This window comes from Trachypithecus francoisi, unplaced genomic scaffold (genome assembly GCF_009764315.1).
Source record: "Trachypithecus francoisi isolate TF-2019V2 unplaced genomic scaffold, Tfra_2.0 Lachesis_group10, whole genome shotgun sequence".
NCBI lineage: Eukaryota > Metazoa > Chordata > Mammalia > Primates > Cercopithecidae > Trachypithecus > Trachypithecus francoisi.
In genome coordinates, this window is record NW_022681455.1 from 39,180,971 (window position 1) to 39,208,475 (window position 27,505).

General features: G+C 42.1%; 1 protein-coding gene across 2 annotated transcripts; it reads right to left on the minus strand.

The window, feature by feature from the left end:
- Positions 1-6,490: 6,490 nt before the first annotated feature.
- SAYSD1 (SAYSVFN motif domain containing 1) lies at positions 6,491-18,281 on the minus strand. 2 transcript variants are annotated; one of them, XM_033217046.1, is made up of 3 exons: positions 17,962-18,273; positions 12,094-16,505; positions 6,491-8,209 (listed from the first exon to the last, which is right to left on the minus strand). In XM_033217046.1, the coding sequence occupies exons 2-3, from the start codon at positions 12,319-12,321 to the stop codon at positions 7,865-7,867; spliced, it is 573 nt and encodes a 190-aa protein (XP_033072937.1). In that variant the 5' UTR covers positions 12,322-16,505; positions 17,962-18,273; the 3' UTR covers positions 6,491-7,864. The 2 variants fall into 2 exon arrangements, with proteins under 2 accessions (XP_033072937.1, XP_033072938.1); XM_033217047.1 differs by lacking the exon at positions 12,094-16,505 and having other exon boundaries at positions 17,962-18,281.
- Between the last annotated feature and the right edge of the window lie 9,224 nt (positions 18,282-27,505).

The following is a 27,505-nucleotide window of genomic DNA, read 5'->3' on the forward strand; positions in this document are numbered from 1 at the left end:
TTCAAAATCTAAAAGTGTTAAAAAATACTATAATCTCATGAAAATCACCAATAAAAACCATAAATAAAACTATTAACAAACAGAATCTATCAGCACATTAAAAAATAGTACATCACAATCAAGGGTGGTTTATTCCAGGAATAAAAGGATGGTTCAATAAATAAATCTGTAATATTAATTGATTATATTAATTGATCAAAAAGAAAAACCATAAGATTAATGTCCACTACATTGAAAGGAGATTTTGTGAAATTCTACATCCATTCTTAAGAAAAACCTTTTAATAACATAAGTACAGATAAGTACTTTCTTTTTTGTTTGTTTGTTTTTTGTTTTTTTGAGACAGAGTCTCATTCTGTTGCTCAGGCTGGAGTGCAGTGGTGTAATCTTGGCTCACTGCAACCTCCACCTCCCAGGTTCAAATGATTCCCATGCCTCAGCCTCTCAATAGCTGGGATTACAGGCACCTGCCACCACACCTAGCTAATTTTTGTAATTTTAGTAGAGACAGGTTTTCTCCATGTTGGCCAGGCTAGTCTCAAACTACTGGACTTAAGTGATCTGCCTGCCTTGGCCTCCCAAAGTGCTGAGATTACAGGTGTGAGCCATTGCACCCAGCCCAGATGAGTAATTTCTTAAGATTTCTGTTTGTCTATCTATCTATTCACCTACCCCAAAGCCAGGATCATGCTTAGGGGGAAATACTGGCACATGCTTATTAAAGTCAAGAGCAAAACAAAGATATCATTGATTACTATTCTGATTTAACATTTTTCCAGGTGCTTTAGCCAATGTAATGGACAAAGAGAAAAAAATAAGAGGCATAAAAATTGGGACAAGAGGCTGGGCACAGTGACTCACGCCTATAATCCCAGCACTTTGGGAGGCCAAGAGGGGAGGATCACTTGAGGCCACAAGTTCAAGACTAGCCTGGCCAACAAGGCAAAGCCCCGTCTTTACTAAAAATACAAAAAATTAGCCAAGCATGGTGGCACACACTTGTAGTCCCAGCTACTTGGGAGGCTGAGGTGAGAGAGTTGCTTGAACCCAGGAGGCAGAAGTTGCAGTGAGCCAAGATTGCTCCACTGCACTCCAGCCTGGGTGACAAGAGTAACACCCTGTCTAAAAACAAAAACAAAAACAAAACAAAACAAAAGAAAACCAGGGAAAATAGGAACTAAATTTTACATTATTTGAAAAGGAAATAATCACCTACATGGCAAATCCAGGCAGATCAACTGAAAAACCATTATAATTAGTAAGAGAATTTGGTAAAGGACTGGTACAAAATTAATATACCAGAATCAATAGTTCTCATGCACGCACACACACACAACAACAAGTTGGAGGAAATAATAGAAGAAAAGATCTACTGACCTTAATAGCAAAAGATAAAATAACCAGGAATAAACAGGGAATAGGAAGATCAATATAAAGCAAACTTGAAAGTGCAACTGAGGGGCAGTAAAAGAGGCTTAAACAAATGGTAGCATACCGTATTCTTGAATAGTAAAACAATAACTTACAGGGGTGTCTTCTCCTTAAGTTACCTGTAAATTTAACGTGAGACCAATAAAAATATCAAGAGAAATTTTGGGGACCTGGTCAAGTTAATTCTAAAGAACACAGGGAGAAAATAAACATGTTAAGTATAAGTTTTAAAGAAGAAAGCCAAAATAAGAGTAATAAAGAGGTGTCTAGCCCATTCAGATATTAAAACACACCAAAGAGCTTCAATAATAAAAAGTGAAGTACTAGAATATGGAAAAGCTGTCAGAGCAAAAGAACAGACCAGAAAGCCCAAAATAGATACAAATACACAAGAAATGTGGTATATGATACAGATGGGTTTAAAATTAGCCCGAAAGAGTTGGGTTATTTAATAAATGAACCTGAGGGAACTAGTTAGATACCTGAACAAATAGATGCCTGAATAAATAAAGTTGGATCCTTATCTGTAACCCCACTCCAAAATAAATACTAGGTAGATAAAAAACTTAAATATAGAAAATGAAAGCAGTGGGTAAACATGGAAATTTTTTTGCCATATGACAAAAACCCAGGTCATAAAATAAAATACATAAATTTGACAACAAAAAATTTCTACACAGAAACAAAAACAGCAAGAAGTTTGAACAAATTGAGCAAAAATATTTGAAATGCATAATTCAAAGAGCCAATTTTCTTCATTTACGAAGAGTTCCTAAATGAAAATTTAAAATTCCCGGTAACTCAACAGAAATCATGCAAAGGCTAAAACAGTTCACAGATAAATACAAATGACTCACAAATTTATAGAAAGATGTTCACCCATAATAAGAAATTTAAATTAAAACTATGAGGTGCCATTTCACCTCTCAGATATTGGCAAAGTACAGAAGACAGTTGGAAAACACCCTGTGTTGGTGAGGCTATGAGGAAATTGGCATTTTCATACATTGCTGGTAGGAATGTAAATGAGAATCACTTCTATGCAGCGCAACATCTATCAACATTTTCAGTCAAATATCCTTTTGCCAGCAAATCTAAGAAATTATCCCAGAGAAGTATTCCCATATGTTGAAATGACATATGTACAAGGATTTTCGTTGTACATTGTTTGCAACAACAAAAGATTAGAAACGACCTAAATATACATTAATGGAGACTTGTTGAGTTATAATCTATCCATACAATGGTATACTTTGTAGCTGTGAAAAAGGAGGAAGCAGCTCTATTTGTGCTGATGTAATTACTAAGAAATATTGTTTGCTCAAAAAGCAAGAGGCACCCAATATTCCTTTCTGGAATTGCCTCTCATCAATTCCTTTTATTTGTTCCTTAACATCCAAGTCCTCAGAATGCATCCAAGCTTGTTATTCTCCTTCATGATTATCACCTTTCTCCCAGGTGGTTTTCTCTGACCAAAATGCTTTTTGTCCCCACCTTCTCTTTTGGGGGAGTACCTAGTCCTCCCTTAAACTCAGCACAGTGTCACTGCCTCCAGGAAGCCCTTCCTGACCCGTGATTTAAGATCCTCTTTTGAGGCTGGGGTCCTCGTTCAGATGACATACTCTCAGTGTGCCTTACCACACTGCACTGTAACTGGTTACTGGCTATCTGTATGAGCCAAGTCCAGCACCAGGACTGGCAAAGTTTAGATGCTCTGTAAATGGATAGATGGATGGATGAATGAATGACATAGAAAATCTACTCCCCACCATAGCGTGGATGATCTTTTAGAAATGAAAATTGGGGGCTGGCTGCAGTGGCTTACGCCTGTAAACCCAGCACTTTGAAAAGCCAGGGCGGACAGATTACCTGAAGTCAGGAGTTTGAGACCAGGCAGGCCAGCATACAGTGAAACCCCTTCTCTACTAAAAGTAGAAAAATTAGCTGGGTGTGGTGGCGCATGCCTGTAGTCCCAGCTACTTGGGAAGGCAGGGGAATTGCTTGAACCTGGGAGGCAGATTGTGCCACTGCACTCCACCCTGGGGACAGAGTGAGACTCTGTCTCTCAAAAAAAAAAAGAGAGAGGAAAAAAAAAATTTGGATCATGTCACTCCCTTACATAAAAACTTCAAATGCACATAAAACTCAAACTCCTAAAAAAGAAAAAAGAAAGCAAGTGAAAGAATAGTGTGTTTAGGATGGTGTCATTTGCAGGCTTGAGAAAGAACAAACATGGCAGGATGGAGGGAGATGTTCTCCACATACACCCTACGTACCTCTTGACTTCTAAAATACATGCATAGAAGTACAACAATATTTTATTCCTTCCTGTATTTCCAAAATGTTCTAAAATGAGCATGTACTTCTTGTTGTAATCATTTAAAGAAAACCTCAAAAATAAAGGACGTTTCATTTCTGCGTAGTCTTTGGAGTTAGTTCCTCATTGTTTTAAAGATACGTTTCTTCTTCTCTCGCTTTGGTGTTCCAAATGAACAGTTTGAAAAATAGCAAACCTCATCGCTCGCTTTAAAAATACACAACCATTTTCTTTGCTTGGATCTAATAATCACTAAATTTTCTTCCTATTTTAACATTTATGGTTTATGTCAGCGGCTCTTAATCTTTATTATGCCAGAGATCACATCAGGGAGGTTGTTAAAATGCAGATTCTCAGGATTCTACCCCCAGACATTCTGAGTCAGTGGGGGCCCTGGAATCTGCATTTTACCATTACTACAGGAGATTCCTATGTAGGTGGGTGGTCTATAGAGTACGCTTTTCAAAACGTTCATCCATGACTTGTTCAGGAAAGAGTATTTTTCATGTAGAGGTGAAAATCCTATATAGTATTTAGGACTGCAAGTGATCTCTCCCTTGAAAAAACACATGCACACACACACACACACACACACACACCGTACACCTTTATAAGCATTCACATTGTGTCCTATACTTCATAATACAGTTTTGTGTGCACTCATCTTGTCTTCTCTCTCAGCTTTTTGAAAATGGGATGCAAGTCTTTATGTATCCTAGTGCTCCAAAGTTGTGAAATAAAAGTATGTGTGATAGAAACCAAAGCATATGGTTCAAAAGTTACTTTCTTTGGCTTAGGCAGTTGGTTTTCTCTGCCAACTATGTAAATTCTTAGTCATTCCCCTTCTCCTTCTCGCAAAGCTCAGCTCTGTGCAAGCAACTGTAACACTGCTTGCTAAGTCTAGAGGGGAGCTGCTGTTTTATTTTAAAATACATATATAAATCACTTCTGGTAGCTTTCTACGCCTTTCCCAGGACCTCTGATGAGCCCTTTCCTCTGTAAATTTTAAACTGGAAAAAAAAAAAAAATCTGAAAAAGCAGCACAAGTGGTTGAGAGAAACATCCCAGAGGGTTTTCTACATGACGTAAATTTTCAAGTGTGAGGTGGAGGGACCCATGAGGTATAGTGGCAGCTCTACGCCACCGCCTGGTGGCAACATGCTCCATGACATCCCAACCCCACCCCTGCATCCCTGGGTTTTTAGGGACGCTCATCCTATGCAGGAGCTCCTGTGTGTGTGTCCCTAGCAGCGCCAAATCCAGGGCATCTACAAATATTTGCTGGTATAAGTAGCAGGAACTAAAAGCACATAGCTCGAATTTTGATGTCTTCTGCCCAACTGAGGGTCACTGGTTCTTTCAATTGTGTAACTTTCTAAGATTTTGCAGCACAGAGCTTTTTGACTGACACACAGGTCAGTCAAAAGACAAATGTGGAAGACTGCCTATACTCAAAGCATAACTCTAATAGCACAAAACACACATGCCTGTCATCACTGGAAAAGCTCCAAAGCTTTTGAGAAAGGTCATTACACCCATCTACAGGGACACTCACCCTCACTCAAACCTGAAAAACTTAGGTCAGGGCTAGCATGAAAGTGATTGAGTCCCAGAGGTACAGCTCAGTGACTTGGCCTAAAGAGCAGAGAGAAGAGAGAACTGAGTAAGGGTTTACCAGTCTGAAGGATGCTCACATAGGCCTCCAGGGACTCCACATCCACTAAGATTAGGAGACAAAATAACCCCAGATGGTGAGGATGGGAGTGGCAAAAGTGCTTTCAGTAAACATAAAGAACCTCCTAGGAAGCACCTGGAATCTTCTTTAGGGGTTCACTAGAAAGAAATTATCTTTAGTTGGGAATAAATGATGGCACTGCCCAAGGTTGGGGGTGGGGAACACACTTGATGGCATTTTGGGGTCCCTTCCAACTTTAGATGTAGAGTTTCGCTTAACAGTCTCTATCAGTAGGCAAGATGGGATAATGTGAATAAAAGCAAAAACCAAGTTACTTGTTAGACTTGAACAGAAACGTCTTCACTCGTGTATAAAGTTATCACAGGGACTGCATCTACCTCTGGGATTTCAAGTTCCCTGATGACAGAAGAATCCTTTAATGGAGGCTGCATGCTGGGTTAATGGTCAGGCTATGACTGGAAATTCTGAGATCAATAGGCCTAAATTCGGGAAATCAAGGCTGCACCTAAAGCCTAACGGTCTGATGAAAGCACCAAATACTTATTGTTCTTTCTTCTTCTCCCTGTCAGGCCTTTAATTGATTCACACCCTATTTTTCCTAATGCCATCATTACATGCACCTTTGGGAAGAGGTGAGAAGTGACAAAATTATTCACAGAAAATCCCATGCAAGATGGGCTTGACGCAATCTAGACTCCACCTCAAAAACAGCTGCATTTCAAAAATCACTACTGAGGTCCACCCACCCACAGGTCAAGTCTCCTCTGTGCTTAAGTCTTTACCCCACTGGGATTACTAACTGGATCAAACCTCTCTAATTCAGAGTTACGGGCATTTTGTTTTAGGAGAAAGTTTGAATTATACATTTTTAAAATACAAATGAGTTCTTTCCTACAGCAATGCTTACTGCCCTGAGCACTGCAGTAAAACTTAGATTAGGGAATTACTCCCTTGTGTGGGACTTTTATGAAATGGAAAAGTCCAAGGAAAGTATCAAGAAAATTAAGAAAGCCTTAAGAAAATAAATCAGTCAACAAAATTGTATCTTAAATACAATCAAAACTTCATGTTTAATAGGGATTCATCTGTTTCCCATACTCTCTACATGTCCAGTTCAGACAGAAATCATGGAAGAAAAGACTTTTCTGTGAGCTAGAACGGACCATCTGCTTGACCGGATGGCTCTGAGGGACAGCCAAACTCCCAATGGGCAAAGGGTTGTGAGGAAGAGCAACACATATCAGAAGAATTTTCAACAAGGGCTGAAACACAGTAAGGTTAGCCACAAAATGGAATTAATGAGAGAAGCCCCAACCCAATGGGAGTCTGCCTGAGTTTAATGAACCCAAACTCGTAAGGTTGTACCGGAAGAGGAAGGAACATTAAAATCCAGCCTGATTATCACTGTTTACAGAATTTCTCACCAGAGGCCCAGATGAAAAGGCTACTTACTCTAAAGCCCTTAGAACCCTATTGTGAACTGCGCATACGAGGGATCTAGGCTGTGTGCTCCTTATGAGACTCTAACGCGTGATGATCTGGGGTGGAAGTTACATCCCGAAACCACCTCCACCACCACCCCGTCCATGGAAAAACTGTCTTCCACAAAACTGGTCCCTGATGCCAAAAATGTTGGGGACTGCTGCCTTAGAATCTAAGAAACAACTCAAGCAGCCAACAGGTCTGGAGTTACACTTCCAGCCCTCCCCTTTGTACACACTCAATACTTCTTGCTGAACTGGCTATTAATAACCACTTGTGAAATCCCTCCCCACACCTGCACTTAGTCCTTTGTCCCTTCCTACCTTCCTTTACTGAGTGGTGACAAAATAATAGAGAGTGGAAGATGGTGATGGGCAATGAAGAGGGACCTATTTCTGAAGAGATGTTTTAAAGGTATTTTATTTTTCAATACCAGTAATGACTGAAAATGAAAGAATTAAAGCAGGAAGCAAAACAAAAACAAACAAGAAACCCAAAACTTGCAACCTAAACTTTCTGGGAAAAAAAAATTGCTATAAATGTTGAAAGACTTAAAGAGAACATTTACAATGCAGCCCTGATGTACCTAATCATTACTTCGAATGGCTGGATGTTTTAAGCTGAGAATCTCCCCAGTGCCTTTCTAGTGCTCTAAAATCATCCCCCAAACAGATGAGAAATGAGACAAACAGGTCTCCCTTCTTGAGTACATAATTTTTATAAATTGCATCGGACCCAGAGTAAATGTACTTTAGAGAGTTTCACCAACACTAAAGATCAAATGGCAGCAAAAGATCAGGGAAAGAATGTAGAACCATGCAGTCACAGAGCTAACCTGCAAGCTGCCATTTCAGGTCCTATACACCTGAAATCAAATCCATAGCCAGTGGTGAGAAAGACCACATCAGAAGTTAGCTGCATGACAGCACAGCTGGGTCCTATCTCTCTGCCAGGGGTCTCAACTGTAACTCGCGCTCCAACTGCTCTGCAGTCAGGGTGCCCTGGATGGCTTCGCAGCCCGGATTGAACACAGAGTAGGCGCTCTTCTCTCCCTCCTTCTTCTCTTCAGGGCCTCGTGTCCCGACGTACATCCAATAGAACAAGGACAGGACAAAATATGCCAGGCCAAATTCCAGTTCCACAAACAATCCCAGCAGGACCAACCAGAGAAGAACCTTCAAGAAGGTGATATTGGTCAGGAAAGACTGGTCCCAGCCTGATGGTAGAGGAATGGCTATGTTCCTCAGTGGCTGTGATGTGCTGCCCTGGGGCTGCGGCGCTTCCTAGGATACACAAACAAACAAAAGAAAGAATAAAGGGTAATGGAGCTGAGATGATCAAAACTAATTTGAAAAGGCAGTTTCATTGCTGTGAGAAGGCTGCTGGCTCATTGATTTCTATTCTCTCACCCTATTCTCTAAAACAATCATCTCCAAAGAATCTACGTGCTCTGCTCCAACTGATCAGCACAGTTTTGATCAGCAATCAAAACTGATCAGCACTTAGTGAGATGAGACCTAATAAAAGCCCTACAGCATTCAGACAGATTCTTCTTATTCGTGGGAGTCATTTCTTCAGATTAGTCTGCTGCTAAGAAGAGCTAATTTGTGCCCCATACAGAAACTCCTGAATAACTGATAATGCAACAGTCATGACAAATGCTTCAAACACAGTCGGAGTCAACGTACTTTTGTTGATCTGATTAGATGACCTAAGATATTATGACTGGCATGATTCTAAAATAGAGACAGGAAACAAAAATCCTTTTCACGTTAAAAAAAAAAAAAAAAAATCAGCCAGGCGCACACCTGTAATCCCAGCACTTTGGGAGGCTGAGGCAGGCAGATTACTTGAGCTCAGGAGTTTGAGACCAGCCTGGCCAACATGGTGAAACCTCATCTCTACTAAAAATACAAAAATTAGCCAGCATGGTGGCACATGACTATAATCCCAGCTACTCAGGAGGCTGAGGCATGAGAATCGCTCAAACCTGGGAGATGGAAGATGCAGTGAGCTGAGATTGTACCACCATACCAGCTTGGGTGACAGAGCAAGACACTGTCTCAAAAACAAACAAAAACCACTGTTACAGCCATTACGGCCCTCTTACCTTCCCATCCCGTGACTAACCTACACAGGTCGTCACTCACCCAAGACCCAGCCAATGTCTCCTAACTAGACTCCCTGCCTCCTATCTCTTCTCTCCCCAAGCCATCCTATGTACAACTGCTAAATGAATTTTCTTAAAGACCCATTATCCTCCTGCCCACAAATCGTCAAAAACTTTCACTGCCTATAGGATAAAATCCAAACTCCTTGGGCTAGAACCCAAGGCCCTCAATTTGTTCAACAGATTCAAATGCCAGTACACAGGCTCCTCTGCCAGATGCTAATGGCAGACACAGGTATTTAGACAGCTCTGTGTCCAGTCCACTGTTCTCAGAACTCTTTGAGCATGCCCTACAATAAGGAATACATTTGAGACTGTAACCCAGAATACATATATGCAACAACCTTTCACAAGTCAACACTCACCCTTCCGGAGACATTCTCTTGTATTTCCTATTCTATTTTAAAAACATTTTTAATAGGGGACAAGATCTTCTATATTAATTTCACCATCCACTAGTGGGTCACAGTGGTCTAGGAATTCCATTACAACACGATCCACAACCTTTTGTTCCATAAATGACCCTTCTACTCCAGCTTAACTGGTCTTATTATCCAAAGATATTCTCAGTCCTCATCTCAGGCCTAGAATTCCATCCACTTCCTCTTTCTTCCTCAACTATTTGCCTTCCATCCAGGCAAGCACAGTTCATGAACTGTCAGCCCTGACCTCCCTGGCCATCAGGGAGGGTGTCCCCTCTGCCTCCCCGAGCACCAGCTAGCTCTCCTGCTCATTGAGCACCAAACTATTCAGTACTACAGTGTCTCTCTTTTAATATAGGTCATGTCATGTGTGATGCCAGATTGTTTAAGTACCAGGAGGCAACGTGTCTCCAGATCCAAACACGGCATCCCACACTTAGGTTCTCAATACATAGCAGAACTTTTAGTTCATCTCTTCAGTTACATCCCCTATTCTTCTTCACATGAATATTTAAAAGGGGATCACAAATACTGGTTATCTGATTTATGATGCTTCAGAAGTTCTATTTTGTCAGAACCTTCTTTTTTTAGCATCAACACTGTAATTAGTATCTCCTCGGTTAGATTAGAAAGTCTGATTGGAGAGGCCCTTATATTATCAGCCACATCCCTGACCCCTGATACTCTAAGAAACGTCTGTTTCAGATTTGACGTGCATGCACAGTACTTCTGGCCCAAGAAGAATGCATCTGGGCAGTGTACTGGGCAAGGGGGAGAGTAGCATGAGATGACAGGGCTAAGGAGGGAGGGCAGGAGGGTGGGAGCCAGATCAAGTACAGCCAGGCAGGCTGCAGTAAAGATTCTGGAAATGGGAAACAGCTGAAAGTCTAAGCAGAGAACTTATAATCCACTTTTCATTTAAGACTGCTCCAGCCGTCATCAGGAGCAGTGGTTCCCAATCCCCGGACCCGTATGGATTTGTGGCCTGTTAGGAAACAGGCCATACAGCAGGTGGTGAGAAGCCAGTGAGCATGCATTACTGCCTGAGCTCCACTTCCCGTCAGATCAGCGGTGGCATTAGATTCTCATAAGACCATGAACCCTATTGTGAACTGCGCATGTGCAGGATCTAGGGCGCCCGCTCCTTATGAGAATTTAACTCACGCCTGATGATCTGAGGTGGAACAGCTTCATCCTGAAGCCATTTCTTCCCGCCCCCGGGTAGAAAAATTGTCTTCCACGAAATCCTTGGTGCTAAAAAGGTTGGGGAGGAGGCCTAGCAAGAGAGAGCCAGACATTGACCAGGGTGGTGACAGCAGTCAGATGGAAATAATGAATTGATGGACACAAAATACACTTTGAATATACATGTTGAAATTCACAATAAACTAAATTTATCGTTTAGGGAGTATAAAAAGAAGAATGCTCCTATGCCACCATTTACTGAGAGCCTTCAAGTGTATGAACTCTTGTAATCCGGGAGGCAGGCATTATTATTCCCAATTTACTGATAAGAAAACACTAAGAGGTTAAGTAATTTCCCTAAAACCATACAACTAGTGATAGGCAGAGATGAGGTCAGTCTAGGATCCTAGGATGGTCTCCTCCAAAACCCATTTTATTTAATTAAGGCCTTTATAGGGGGTGGCAGGAGAAAGGTTAGGGAGCTAGAGGGAGATGGGTGTGGGGGGCAGGGGGGTAAACAAACTGACGAAGGGAACAAAGAAGAGGAGAGATACGGACATTCCTCTGCCTCATTTGGAATTTGTCTGAGTACCACTTCCCTTCTGCTGTAAAACCTGGGTGAAGAAGTGTTTGTGACTACTGCATCATACACAGGCATGGTCCAAGGAAGGCACTGCCATACCTCAAATATCAGGCTGCTTCCTACCTCAGGGTCTCTGCACTTGTGGTTCCCTCTGAGAGGAATGCTCCCTTCCCCTCACATATCACCTGGTTGGACCCCTCCTACTACAAACAGCAAAACTGTCACCATATGTGCCCTTGGCTTAGTCCCCGTTTTTGCCAGGGTGGTTTCTTCTTGTTAAATGTCTCCTCCTTAGTGAGTTCTCCCTGCTCAGCTGATTTAAAATAGTACTCTGCTACCCTCACCCCTAATTCACTATCACAATCTACTGGTTCTATCTTTTTTCTTTCATAGCGTTTATCTGGTTTTGTTTATTGTCCTCCTTTCCCTGCTGCCCAAGCTCAAATGCAAGTTGTACAAGAGTAGCACTTGTGTCTTAACCACACTGTCTCCCAGGATTTAGGACAAAGACTGGAACACGGTGGGCACATGACAAGATTTTTGTTGAATGAATGAATGATAGTGAGGGAAAGGGAGAAATTCAAGATAACTACTAGATTTTGGGGGATGAGGCAAAGCTGTGCTTAGCCAGGCGACTCCAAAGGAGAGCCTTTGAGCAGAAAGCCAGCCTGAGCCAAGGCCTGGAGGTCAGGAGTGGTGGATGGGTATGGGGAATGGGTTCTGGGGCAGGGTGGTATACAGGGGGCTTGCCTGGGATATGGCTGGAGAGGGAAGCAGGAGGCTTCTATAGGAATTTTTAAAAGTTACCAGCATTTTTGTCCTAATGTGGAAGAAGCTCGTCACAGAATTATTTCGGGAAACTGCTTTTCTCCAAGCAAAATCTGGTAGTGGGAAGGAGGATGTGGATACTTCCTCATCAATGACTACTGAAAAGATGCAGCGGCATTGTCGGTCAGAGGGAGGCCCGGGTGGGGGCAGAGGCATCATTGTGGTCAGAGCTCGGCCCAGATGGAGGCCGCAGTGGCTTCCATCCATGGCACAGCACAAGGCAGCTGCAGCCTCGGCGGTTCATTTGTGTTGCTCCAAATGACATGGTTTAGTTATTTTGATGGCCAAGGAGTATTCCTTTGTGCATATACATTACAGTTTCTCGATCCCTTCATCTGTGGATGGACAGGAGATAAAGTTTTTGGAATCTCTATCCTGAGATTAAAAGGTGTGGGACTTTCTCTACCAGGCTCATTTCCTTGGACCTAATGTCCTCTAGGTTTCTCCACGTGGCTGTGGATGACAGGATTTCCCAAAGCTTTATGGCTGAAGCATATTCCACAGTTTATCTGTACAGTGGTTTCTTTATCCCTTCAGCTGTGGGTGGGCAGGAAAGGTCATTTACCATGATGACTTCTAGGTTCAACAGTGTGGCTGCAAATGATGTAATTTCATTATATTTTTCTGGATGAAGAGTATTCCATTTGTGTATATATACTACAGTTTATTTATCCCTTCATCTGTAGATGAACAGGTTTCTCCACATGACTGCAAACGGATTTCATCCATTTCTGTGGTGAAAGGGTATTCCATTCTGGATGTATATTTCAGTTTTGTCATCCCTTCATCAAGGGAATAACAGGTTCAACTGTGTGGCTCCAGGTGATATGATTTCAGTATATGTACATGGCTGAAGGGTATTCCATTGTGAATGAATACTACAGTTTCTGTATCCCTTCATCTGTGGATGAACAGGTCTTTCTCCATGTTGCTGGAAGTGCGGTGATGTCCTAAAGTTTGATGGCTGAGGAGTATTCCACTATGCATATATCCTAGAGTTTCTGTATTCCTTCATCTGTGGATGAACAGGACTGTTTTACATTTGGCTTATGCCAATGGCCATGTGGAAGCAGTCACTCTCCAGGTGAACTGAAAATGCCAGACTGACATTGGTGACAAACAAAACAGGATACCTTTGATGAAGGCTGTACATTGCGAGGAAGAGATTTGTGTCATCACTCTGCTAGAACGTGGCACCAATCCAGATCTTATGGATGTCTACAGCAACAACGCACTACACTATGCTATCTATAATGAGAACACACCACTGGCAGAAAAACTGCCTTCACACCATGTGAATACTGAAGTGCTGAACAAGCATGGAAACACACCACTTTTACTTGCTATAGTTTGCAAAACACAGCAAAAGGTGGAATTTTAGTAAAGAACCAAGCAAATGTACATGCTGTTGATAGGTTGAAAAGAACAGCCCTCATGCCTGTTGTACATTATGGCTTGTCAGGTATAGTTAGCATTCTTCTTCAACAAAATATCTGCATACTCAAGAGTATGTATTAACAGACTGCAGAAGATTATGTATTTCTGATGGTCTGACAAACACAACAAATTTTGCAACATTAAAAAAAAACATACTTGAAAACGGTCTTCAAAATGACAACCCAGAAGAAGCATCCAAGAAGAATGCAAGTTTGAAAAAAGGAGGAGCAAGTGCAAAAGATTTTGGGAGTTCTGAAGCATCTGCATTCAGTATTTTCAAAAAATTATGTGTTGATTCATGCCCTAAACCAGATGATGAAGACTTGACTTTTACTACCAAGCAGAGTATCCCTGAGAGTGTTTCAAAGTCTTTACTTGGACCTTCATATAAAAAAGGAAAAAATACATAGTAAATGGAAAGGGAGAAGGGCCTCCTGAAAAACATCCTTCCCTAAAGCCTACCACGGAAATGAAAGATTCTTTTGTGAAGAAAGCAATAGAAAGGAAGAATGAACAAACATCCAAAGCAGAACAAGAAGTACAAGTGACCTCAGAGGAAGAATAAGAAAAGCTTGAAAGTGAAAATAAATAGCCACAGGTTGAAGAAACAGTATCAAAAAAACCTGTAGGATAGTACATCTGCTGACGACGATGATAAATTAATTCAACAATGGAAGAGTGGAAAACCTTACCATCAGCGATTTCCTAGGAAGGAGAATGAAGAGCATGCTAGGCCTGCAAAGAAAATGTCAAATGAAAAGAAAAAGGTCAAAAAGCAAACTCATTTAGAGATAAACCTGATGACTTAACTCGGCTATCTGAAACAGCTTCAGAGGATCATGAGGAACCTTACCCTCATATAAGAAGTTTATGATGCTCATTAAGCAACATGGAATGGATTGTAATGATTCTCATATCCTAATGGAAATCCAGAATGCATTTATTACTGTGAAAAGTCCCTGGACCTTAAAAAAAAATTATCTGTGAACAACTTACACTAGACAATAAAAATATGAAAACTGAGTTTAGTGTACTGAAGGAGCTATCCAAAACACAAGAAATGAAGTCATAGTTCAATATTAAAAAGTAGAATGGAAACAAGAACTCTACAGTTTGAATGCATCTTAAAAGAAGAAGATGAGAAGAAATGCCAATATGTTGTATGAAAACATTAGGGAAGAGTTGGAAAGGAAAGTGGAGCAACATAGGAAAGAAGTTGAAGTAAAAGAACAGCTTGAACTGACCATCAGATCACTAGAAATGGAACTGAAGGCTTGAAGAAATACTTTAAGTCAAGATTCTTGCAGTCATAGAAAAAAGAAAGACCTGATGCATGAAAATTGCTTGTTGAAGAGAGATACTGCCTTTATTGTGTATGTAAGTATACACAATAAAAAATAAGAACCTCAAAAAGGAAAAGAAATATTTAAGGACATTGAAATTATTAAAGAAATGAATGATGACCTTCAAGAGACTATAAAACTCAATGGAAAAATGTTAACAAAAACAGTATCCCAGTATGGTCAACAGCTTAACGACCTCAAAACTGAGAACACATTGCAAGTCTAAACGGGAGAAGGCAAAACAAAACAAGGAAAGACTGGAAGCTGAAGTTGAGTCATTCCATGCTAGACTGGCTGCTGCTATAAGTGAGCGTGATCAAAGTGTGAAAACAAAAAGAGACCTAGAACTTTAGAGAGAGCACAAGACGTTTCTTTACAAGAAAGAAAATGAGTTCTGATATTTCTGAACTAAAAGATAATAATGAGTTTTTAACTGAGCAACTTTCCGAAGCTCAAATTAAATTCAATACCCTAAAAAGTAAACTCCACAAGAAATTCTCTCAGAGAAAAGGCTTTGGTTTTATAAAGTGTACAAAAGGACCTAAGCCAAGTAAATCCTTTGGAAAGTGGGACTATGTAGAGGAGAGAATATCTCAACTACAACATGAAAATCTGCTGCCTCAACAACTAGATGGTGCTCACAAGAAAGGGGTACCTTACAAAAGGTAATTAATATCCAAGGATGCTGCCTTGAGAGTGACAAGGAAGGTCTTCTGCTAGAAGGGAAAAATAAGGAGTTAATCAATGAATGTAATCATTTAAAAGACTGTTTCAGTATGAAAAAGAGAAAGTTGAAGGAGAAGTAAGTATCAAAAAAGATAAATATTCTCAAACTCCCAGAAGGAAAATTTAAAATATTTGGCTATGGCTACATGTTGAACCTAGCTGAATATGAAAATTAATAGATGAAAAATGTGTTTACCATACTGTATAATTCCATTTACATGAAACATCTGGAAAAGACAAATGTATAGAGATAGAAAGTAGATTAATGTTTGTGCAGGGCTGGGGTTGGAAACGGGTAGTAACTGCTAACGTGCATGAGGGGTCTCCTTGGAGTGATGGAGGCGTTCTAAAGTTGTAGTGATGGTTGCATGACTCAGTAAATTTACTAAAAATCTTTGAATTGTATGTTAAAAGAGATAAATTCTGTAGTATGTAAATCTTATTTCAATAAAGCTGTTTCAATTAAAACACAAAAATTAAAAATAATTTTTAAAAAATAGAATGCTAAAGAAATCTCTGACAGGCCACAGTGTGCCATCAAAATTATCTGACATGAATTGTAAATTAGAATTTTTCTTTTCTAAACTAGAGGCAGAATCTGAAGAAAAAAAATTAAATGAGAATTTTCACACCAGAGCAAACCCATAAATGGTAACAGTCAATGAAAACGAGCTTAAGGCAGAGTCCCTTATGAAAAACAGAGCAATTAACAAGAAACTGGAGGTCCAGCATTTCCTCTCATCCTTTGGCCATCAGCTTTTGGTTCTCAATAATGGAAGTTTTTCTCTGAGTTCAGTTTCTCTGGGTCCAACTCAATGATCTCATTCCTTTGTAAATGAGACATACAGTCAAAAGCTCATTGCGTGGGTTAGACATTGTTTTTAACTGCAGAGAGAAAAAGAATAAGGGAAATGGTTTCTAAAATCTTAAGCAAGTGTTGTACTTAGAAAGTTCTAGTCAACAACAAAATTATCCAAAGACAATTAACACAAACTTCACACAAGGAAATGGATTGTTTGAACTCTGCTGCGCTCTTTTCACCTTTCTGCAAGTCACCTGGAATCCTGTATATCACTGAGAATATCAAATCAAAATTAATAGGTTCACTAATTTTTAAAAATCCCTTCAAATGTTGTGCAATAACAGATGAACTTAACGGAGATAATTTTAACGCGAGCAAGGTACACTTTTCTTCCACTACATTTGCATTTTAAAGGGAATTTTTTAGTTCTTATTACACTTATGAGGAACAAAGCACTTATCCCTTGATACGTTTTGTCCTGTATTTCCACATAGACATTTCAATCTCACCGCAAGCCACCTTACCATTTTACTGATGAGTTAAAACTAAATGAAAACACAAAAGGATGCAAATTAAATTCATCTACAAAATAAGAGATTATCAAAAGAATTAAATGTGAAAAGGCTTTCATACTAAATCACTTTCTGTTTTTGTCTTGAACATTGACTGTGGAACTTGAATAAGCTTCTGCCACTACCGCAGTTTCAGTTACCACACTTTGGTAAATTCTGTATTCAAATGCATTTCTTTTTTTTTTTTTTTTTTTTTTTTTTTGAGACGGAGTCTCGCTCTGTCGCCCAGGCTGGAGTGCAGTGGCCGGATCTCAGCTCACTGCAAGCTCCGCCTCCCGGGTTCACGCCATTCTCCTGCCTCAGCCTCCCGAGCAGCTGGGACTACAGGCGCCCACCACCACGCCCGGCTAGTTTTTTGTATTTTTTAGTAGAGACGGGGTTTCACTGTGTTAGCCAGGATGGTCTCGATCTCCTGACCTCGTGATCCGCCCATCTCGGCCTCCCAAAGTGCTGGGATTACAGGCTTGAGCCACCGCGCCCGGCCTCAAATGCATTTCTAAGTCACAGGCTATGTGGGCTACTAGCTGCATGTGCCCCAGGTGCGAATCAAATGAAGTTTTAATTACTGCTACTTTTGATCAGTATCCAATTAGACCTTTTACCCTCCATTAGCAGAGGGCTGTGGCTCAACTTGGTTGTGAAGAGGTTTCCCAAAGCCACAGGGCGTCACGATAACTCAATTCGGGGTGAATAAATTAAGGGCAGAGGTGCTTTCTTCCAGGACCCTCGACTCTCGCCTCCAGCCTCGAATCAGGAGCTGCATCGGTCGCGGGCTGGAAAGAAAATGTCAAAACCGGTAACAGTGCTGACACATGCGGCGGGAGATGAGCGGTCCAGCCCTAGAGCAGGAAGGAGGCGCCAGCAGCCCCGCCTCCGGCAGCTAGGGCCACACCCCCGGCAGCTAGGGCCGCCCCTTCGACTGTGGCTCCGAGGCCAGGTCCTAGGGCCGAGGTTTCCGTCTTCTCACCTGAACTAGGCCGGGCTGGGCCCGGGCACTTGCGGGCCTAGGTTTCCACACCAGGAACCGCTTTAGCCACCCTGAGGCTGCCTTTAGAGTCGCTGCTGCTTCCGCCTTCTCTCCTGGGGTTTGTGCGCCCTGACTGGCAGCGCTGGGTTGGGCTGCCAGACCCGCCCGTTTCCGCGCCGCCCGAAACTCAGCTAACCGTTGTTCCATGGCGCGCGCCTCGCGTCCGTTGGCCGGTAAGGGAGCGCGCGCTCGCAGGCCGCACAGCCGTTGCCTCCTCTAGTCCTGCGCCGGGCCGCCGTGCGCCTGCGTAGCAGGAGCCCCTGCTGCGCGTGCGCAGTGGTGTGATCCGCGTCCACTTCGTTTGTGAAGTCTAGTGGGTGGTGTGTGTCCTCAGCCGTCCTCTCTTCACAGGCATGTGGACAAAGTGTCACCTCCTCAAGCCAAGTCTAAAGCACAGGGGTGCCCCATTGCCCCTCTCCCAAGGGCCGCTCTGCCTTGCTCCATCTCACTTAAGGGCTTGAGCCCCCACTTGATCCGGCGTCCTGTATTCGGGATCTCTGTTGTTGGGCACCAGTGAAGAGCGCCACAGTGAGAAGATGGTTCCAGGGCATGGGAGAGGCCCGTGATCCCTAGGACGTTCCAGCGTCAGGAGAAAAACAGGCTACATCCTACCCTTTTATCAAGGGTATGCCAATCTTAGTACCTGGGGGTGACTTTCTCACTGCTCACAAAGCAGGCTGTGCAGCTCCATCACTGCCCTTGCCACGTTGGAAAATTGTCTCGTTTTGTGTCTAGATACGTGAGAACCTTAAAAAACCAACAACAAAAACTTTCATTGGGGTGCAACATAAAATACACATATCTTAAGAGTATGGATCAGTAGATTTGTCTTATGTATACACGTGTAACTACTACCCACATGGAGATAAAGAACATTTCTGTACTCTGGGAGTTTCCTTGTGCCCTCTCCCAATCAGTACCCTCCCAAAAGGACACAGTTCAGGTTAGGGGCTGTTTTATACGTTCTTAAAGCTGTAAGTATCTAGCTAAGTGTCACTCACATAATTAAGACTCAAATATTTGTTGGATCTGGCTGAGGTTGAATCGAGAAATTAGACAAATTAGAACGGAGTCATCCATTCCTTTAACAAACGTTTACCTAGGGCCTGCTCTGTTTCAAGTCACAGGCACTGGGGATGCTGTGATGAAAGGAAAAAACAAACAAGAAAACCTGTTTTCTTAGAGCTTACACTCCAAATGGACAGACAGACAATAAACAAATGTGTAACTGCATGTTTCATATCATATCAGGTACTGATAAGTGCTGTGAAGAAAAGTGAAGCAAAGTAGGCAATGGTGGAGGTATTAGAGAAGACCTCCCTGAAGGTTTGTCATTTGAGCATAGACTTAAATGATTGAGTGAGGCATGTAGATATCTGAACAGGAGTGTTTCAGTCAAAGGAAACAAGTGCAAAGGTCCCAAGGCCTCAAATAGCACGCTTGACCTGTTCACGGAACATCAAGGAGGCTGTTATGACTGGATTGGAAGGAGGGAGAGGGAGGCAGGAAGGAAGAGAGGGAGGGAGGGCACAAGGTAGAGAGGGGAGGAGGGAGGGAAAGAATGACAGAAAATAAAGATGCTAGGGACAAGATCATGCATGTAAGGCCCTGTAGGCCATGGTGAAGACTAAGTGTGTTAGGAAGCAGTTAGTGGATTTTGAGCAGGAGATGATATGATATGACATTTTTAAAGGATTACACTGGCTGATGGAGGTATAATCCTTTGATCCTTCCAGGATACAAGAATAGAAGAAGGGAAACCAGCTAGGAATAAATACAGTAGAATGAAAGACTAGTAGTTTGAGCTGGAGTGGTAGTGATGGAGGTCACGAGAACTGGTCAGATTCTGAATGTATTTTGAAGATCTGAACCAACATGGTGTGAGACAGATTGGATGTAGAATGTGAGAAAAAAAGGTATCAAGGATGACAGGGCCAGCCATGGTGGCCCACGCCTATAATCCCAGCACTTTGGGAGGCCGAGACAGGGGGATCCCTTGAACCTGGGAGTTCAAGAACAGCCTGGGCAACATAGCAAGACCATGTCACTATAAAAAAAAAAAAAAAAAAAAGACAGTTTTCTTCCATTGCTACCCCACTCGTCCCGCTCCCGCATACACACACACATGCCCTGAGCAACCAGGCAAATAATGATGGAGCCCTCTACTGAAATGAGGGCATACTGGGAGGAGGGGATTACAGAATAAACATTGAAAGTTTTGTTTTGGACATAGAACTTGAGATGCCTATTGGATATCCAAAAAATAGGCAGTTAGTGAAAATGAATTGAGGGGAAAGTCAGGACCGGAGGCACCCACTGGGATTCATCAGCGTGTGTATATTTAAAGCTGTGAGACTGGATAAGATCAAACAGTGTGTGTGGATACCAAGAGATTTGAGGACTGAGCCCTGAGTGGATTAGAGGTGGTTTGTAAGAGAAAAGAATGGGATTACACCACAATGTCCTCTCTTTGAGAAACCACAGAGAAAATTTCTTGCCCATTTTGGTGTTAGGAGTATGTCTGCTTCTCTTGAGAGATGGGATTCTTTCACTGATTTTGTCTCCCACTTGATAATGACTCTTAAGACCTTAGACCCACATCTTGCAGGCATATAGAATTAAGGCATATGATTTGTGGGCGGTTGCAGTCAGGGTCCCTGACGGGAAACATGGCACCTTCCAAAGGGTGAAGTAAGAAGGACTTAGTGAAGGAGTACGTTACAAAGGTATGGCAGGATGAAGGAAGTCAGCAAGGGATGGTTCACAGGAAGTGCTACCTGTCTCTAGGCCTGAAGCAGCAGGAGGACAGAGCAGTTATCAGAACCCAGTGAGCCCTGTAGCTATAGGAGAAGCCAGGAGACACAGGAGCCCTTCAGGGAACATAGAACAGGTAGAGAAGGGTGGAAAGAGGATCAGAAGAGGGAAACAAAGAACATCCAGGCCAGTGCTAATGTGGTTCCTGCTCTGTCTTGCTTTGGAAACCTTATTTTGTTTTTGCTTTGTTTTATTTATCATGAATTTACTTTTTCTTGGTGCTTTGTAAGCCTCTTTAAATCCTTTTTGGAAGAGGTTAAAAGAATAGAAAAAAGAAAAGATGAAAGAGACAATCATGAAGAACAACTCCTGCCAAGCCAACTTCATTTCCTCTGATAGGATTATGAGACTAGTAAATAAGAAGGGTCACCAAAATGTGCTTCATGTGTGAATTTCATTAATTTTTATTATGAAATGTTTTGTGAATACCACATTTTACATATATATAATGTGTATGTGTCATACATATAAATTATAAATAAAATACCCACATGCCTTGTGGCCCTTGTCCCCACCCAAATTTCATGTCAAATTGTAATCCCCAGTGTAAAGTTGGGGCCTGGTGGGATTGGATCATGGGTGTTGTTTCTAATGGTTTAGCACCACCCCCTAGTGCTGTCTTGTGATAAGAGTTCTCACTAGATCTGATTGTTTAAAAGTGTGTGACATGACTGGGTGCAGTGGCTGACACCTGTAATCCCAGCACTTTGGGAGGCCAAGGCAGGTGGATCAGTTGAGACAAAGAGTTCGAGAGCAGCTTGGCCAACATGGTGAAACTTTGTCTCTACTAAAAATACAAAAATTAGCTGGGCATGGTGGCACACGCTTGTAATCCTAGCTACTCAGGAGGCTAAGTCATGAGAATCGCGTGAACCCAGGAGGCGGAGGTTGCAGTGAGGCAAGATCGTGCTGCTGCACTCCAGCCTGGGCAACAGAGCGAGACCTTGTCTCAGAAAAAAAAAAAAAAAATGTGTGGCACTTCCTTGCCCCTTCTCTCTTCCTCCTGCTCCAGCCATGTAAGACCTACCTGCTTTCCTTTCACCATCTGCCATGATTGTAAGTTTCCTGAGGCCTCCCCAGCTATGCTTCCTATACAGCCTGCGGAACTGTGAACCAATTAAACCTTTTTATAAATTACCCAGTCTCAGGTGTTTCTTCATGGCAATGCAAGAATGCACTGATACAGGCCCTGTTATATAATTGAGTCATTGGCCCAATTCTGTATTCCTCTCTGTATCCATGCCATAAAAGGCAGAGTATACTTCCCCATTCCTTGACTGTAAACTCAGCCATGCAAATTGCTTTGGCCAAATGGGATGATGGCAGAAACTATGCAAGCAGGAACTTGAAGTGTGTTTGTCCTGTTGAGTAAATTATCATAATATTCCACATTTCCATGAGATAAACTTGCAACAGCTAGCCAACTAATCCAAGAATAATGAAAGATATTTAGTCTGTGGTCACTAGGCTGACCCAGAGACTTGCAGTTTAAAGCTGAGCTGCCCAACTGAGCCCAGCCTAAAATAGCTAACCCCCAGCTTACCCTAAAATGTATGAAAACAAATGCTTATTTTACATAACTGAAATTTTGCAGTTGCATGTTACACAGCAAATAGTAACCAATACATACATACCCAATACCCAAGAAGAACATTTTAAGTTCCCCGTGTCCCTGTATGCTCATTCTTGATTCCTCACTCCTTTAATCTATTAAGGTGATGAGGTATAGTGATCGATTTTCTGTTGTTAAAATCATCCTCCATTCATGGAATAAATAAGACTCAAGTCACTTTATAAAACATAAAACTCAAAGCTAGATTCAGTTTGAGAATTTTCTAGAAATTTTACATCTTTTGTTCATTAATGAGATTTTCCTATAATTTTCTTTTCATGTGCTGTCCTCAAAAGGTTTGGGTTTTTAGATAGATTGTGTTAGCCTTATGAAATAAGCTGAAGTGTGCCTCCATCTTCCACCCCCCTCCCAATTTTCTAGAACAGTTTGAATAAAATAGGAATTAACTCTTTCTTTAATGTTTTGGTCAGACTTAGTAGTAAAACCATCTGGACCTGGTGTTTCCTTATATCAGGTAAATAAATGTAATCTACAATTAAGTGGCTTCATAGCCGGTCAATTCGCCCTTACCCAAAAAGGGTCAAGAAATGGATCAACATTGCTCTGTCCTGTTTGATATTTTTGGGAGTGTCTTGGGTGAAAATGTGAGAGACAATTTATCATTTATTCAGGCAGTAAAAATTTGGTAGAGAAGATCTGCAGTTATGCCTTTAGGGTAAAAAATAAACCAAAATGAATTCGATTCAATTTATTATGATTAAAGCATTGTGGAGATGCTCAGAGGGAACTCTGCTTCCTTCTAGATTTCCCTTTATGTTTTTATATCTTTGTTTTTGTTTCTTAATCATTGGCTTGAGAGCAATTTGTTTCAATAGGACTTGGAACATTTCCCTGACCACAGACTGGGTAGGAGGAGGGATATATGGTGAATGTTTTAGCTGCTACTATGAATCCCATTTTCAAAGTGAGAGAGGATATAGTTTTGTTTTGTTTTTTGTTTTTGAGACAGAGTCTCACTCTGTCACCCAGGCTGGAGTACAGTGGCATGATCTCAGCTCACTGCAACCTCTGCCTCCCAGGTTCAAGCGATTCTCGTGTCTCAGCCTCCCAAGTAGCTGGGACTACAGGCATGAGCCACCACGCCTGGCTAATTTTTTGTATTTTTTGTAGAGATGGGGTTTCGCCATGTTGGCCAGGCTGGTCTTGAATTTCTCACCTCAGGTGATCTGCCCGCCTCAGCCTCCCAAAGTTCTGGGATTACAGGTGTGAGCCACTGTGCCCAGTCCAAGGATATATTCTTGATACCCCAATGCATTCATGCTGTCTTTGGTCCTATCCTTGCAGGTACTGCATACCAAGTTCTGAGCACTGTGCTTTATATGACAAACCATATAAAGCAGAGGGGAGTAGCCTGGATGATGATGTGCCTAGAACAGAATTTCTCAGCCTTGGCACTTTTGATGTTTTGGGCCAGAAAATTGTTGTGGGGGTTGTCCTGTGTGTTGTAGGATTCTTAACAGCATCCCTGGCCACCACTCACTAATTGCCGGTAGCACTCTCCCTTAGATGTAACAACCAAAAACGTCTCTAGATAGTGCCAAATGCCTCCTAAGAGGCAAGTTTGCCCCCTTTTGAGAACCACTGGTCTAAAGACCACATTGTAGTAAGAATGGTAAAGGCAGTGAGTGATTTGGGCCAGAGAAGGAGATTCACAGTGAAAACACCAGTTTGTTTTACAAACTCTATTCAAAGTGCTGTTGTGTCCCTCTGGGCGACTGCCTTCCAGTCCTCCAACAGGCTAGACAGGAAATTCACCAGGCTGCTAATCTTCTCTTGCCTACTCCAGATTCCCAGCCATATGAAGACACCCTAGTTGGACGATCAGTTCTTGTTAAGAATCTAACCCCTCAAACTCTATAACCTCGATGGACCAGACTCTGCTTAGTCATCTATAGTACCCCAATTGCCATCCGCCTGCAGGACCTTCCCCACTGGGTTCACCATTCCAGAATAAAACTGTGTCTGTTAGACAGCCAGCCTGACTTCTCCTCTTCCTCCTGGAAGTCCCAGGTACTCTCCCCTACTTCCCTTAAACTCACTCGAATTTCTGAAGAACAGTAATAACCCTCATGAGCCTAATACATCCCTTCATTCTATTAAATCTATTCCTCCTTACCCTACTTTTTGCAACAGGGCTTTACACAGTCACCCCTACTACTTGGACTGTGCCCACAAAACTTGTCATCCCTACTATCTTCTGTCTAGTCATACTCCTATTCACCATTCTCAAGTACTCATAAATGCCCTGCCCTTGTTTACACTGCCGGTTTACACTGTTTCTCCAAGCCATCACAGCTGATATCTCCTGGTGCTATCCCCAAACCACCACTCTTAACTCCCTCTTAGAGTGATCTTTGCAGCAGGGCACCCTCCAATACTTTCATCCTGATAAAGTCCTATTCCTTAGTTTTATACTCTTATTCTCGTTCCCGTTCTTATGCCACCCTCTACCTCTCCCCAGCTATCTCCACCACACTATCAATCTCACTCACTCTCTCCTAGCCGTTTCTAGTCCTTCTTCAACAAACAATTGCTGGCTTTGCATTTCTCTTTCCTCCAAAATTGCTGAGGCCTTGACTTACTCACTGCTGAAAAAGGACTCTGTATATCTTTTAACGAAGAGTGTTATTTTTACCTGAATCAATCTGGCGTGGTATATGACAGCATAAAAAAAACTCAAGGATAGAGCCCAAAAACTCTCCAACCAAGCAAATAATTATGCTGAACTCCCTTGGGCACTCTCTAATTAGATGTCCTGGGTCCTCCCAATTCTTAGTTCTTTAATACCTGTTTTTCTCCTTCTCTTATTCAGACCGTGTGTCTTCCATTTAGTTTCTCTATTTATACAAAACCGCATCCAGGCCATCATCAATAATTCTATATAACAAATGCTCCTTCTAACAACCCCACAATATCACCCCTTACCCCAAAATTTTTCTTCAGTTTAATCTCTTCCACTCTAGGTTCCCGTGCCGCCCCTAATCCCACTCGAAGCAGCCCTGAGAAACATCACCCGTTATCTCTCCATATCACCCCCAAAAATTTTTGCTGCCTCAACACTTCACCACCATTTTGTTTTGTTTTTCTTATTAATGTAAGAAGACAGGAATATCAGGCCTCTGAGCCCAAGCTAAGCCATCATATCCCCTGTGACCTGCATGAATACATCCAGATGGCCTGAGGCAACTGAAGATCCACAAAAGAAGTGAAAGTAGCCTTAACTGATGACATTCCACCATTGGGATTTGTTCTGCCCCACCTTAACTGATAAGATGTGTTCTCCCCTGCCGTTAAGAAGGTACTTTGTAATATTCTCTCCCGCCCTTAAGAAGGTACTTTGTACGCCTATCCCAAACCTATGAGAACTTAATGATAATCCCACCACCCTTTGCTGACTACTTTTTCAGACTCAGCCTGCCTGCATCCAGGTGAAATAAACAGCCTTGTTGCACATACACACATACACAAAAGTGTTGTTGTGGTGGAGGAGAATCATTCTGTGGGACTCCAAGGGGTAGAACTAAGTTGGAAATTACAAGATGACAATTGTTGAACCTAAAAAAGAAAAAAGAAAAATTTGGCATCTCAATGATTTCAGCAATAGAATGTGCTGCCTTGTAGAGGCAGTAAGTTCCCTGACACTAGCAGTATTCAAGCAGGGGCTGACTGTCCACTTGTCAGGGTGTTGTAGAGGGAAATTGGAGAGCTTCATATTTCAATCCAAGTAGACTAAACTAGGAGGAAAGAATGGAAGACTTTGGGGCATTTGAGTTCAGAAGTCTTAGTCGTAGCTATGATGAGTAGCATAAGGTACCGGTATGGCTACCCATATCCCCTCAATCTCACTGTTGCTGTACATGATGATGACTTTTTTCCCCACACTTTTTTTTTTTTTCTTTTTAGGGACAGGGTCTTGCTCTGTTGCCCAGACCAGAGTGCAGTGGCGATTATTGTTTACTGCAGTCTTGAACTCCTGGGCTCAAGCAATTCTCTGTCTCACCCTCTCAAGTGGCTGGGACTACAGGTGTGCACCACCATGCCTGGCTATTTTTTTTTTTCTTGTAGAGACTGCTTTTTGCTATGTTGTCTGGGCTGGTCTGAAACTGTTAGCCTCAAGCTATCCTTCTCCCACCTTGGCTCCCAAAGTGCTGGGATTATAGCCACTATGTAAGCCATTGCACCCAGCCCTGATGGTTTCTACAAGCATCTGGGGGCTTTCTCTGGCTGCAGGAGTGTGTTCAACTAGTGCATGAGTCAAATTAGTAGTGGTGGGAGACTATTCCTCTCCAACCCTGAAAGAGCCTTCAACTGATTTTAGATGGGAGTTGGTGGATAAATACCCCAGCTCCCTCACTCCTTGTAGGGGATGATTCTGATGTGTGTTCCCCAGAGTATCCCAAGAGTCTTCAGTAGGAATGAGCCTCAGTCGCCCCCAGCTCATTAACATACCTTATATCACCTTTCTTCCCTTTCCTGTCTCACTTTCCTGCTGCCCTATCAGTGCTCCCTAGAATCACTTTCCCAGTAAACTTCTTACATTTGAATCTTTAGCTCAGGATCTTCTACCAAGAGAATCTAAGAGCTATGCAAGACCTAAGCCTATGGACTTGCCTGAGAAAAGGGAAGTAAACCAGAGGGATGGTTGGTATGAGGGATAGTTGGTATTTCACATTTATAAAACCCCTACCTTGATGTTTGAAGCAAGCAAAACAGGACTTTAGACTGTCACCAAAGAGGATATTTGGAAATGGTAATAAAGAAGTTAAGACAGAGGATGGGAAGCAGAGGGCTATAGTGCTTCAAGTGAAGTAGCCTGCTCAGGACTGCTGCTGGACTGCTGCTGGCAAGGTTGTTTAGCCCTCACTTTATGTTGAACTCTACAGAGGTCAGAGTCCTAGAATAACCGATCCAATCATTCTATGATTCTGTCCTCCAAGGACTTTAGAGACCATTTAGTCAGGAAATATTGATGGAACACCTGTTATATGCCAGGCCCTGGACCAGGCTTTGAGGATGCAAAGATGAATAAAACACAGT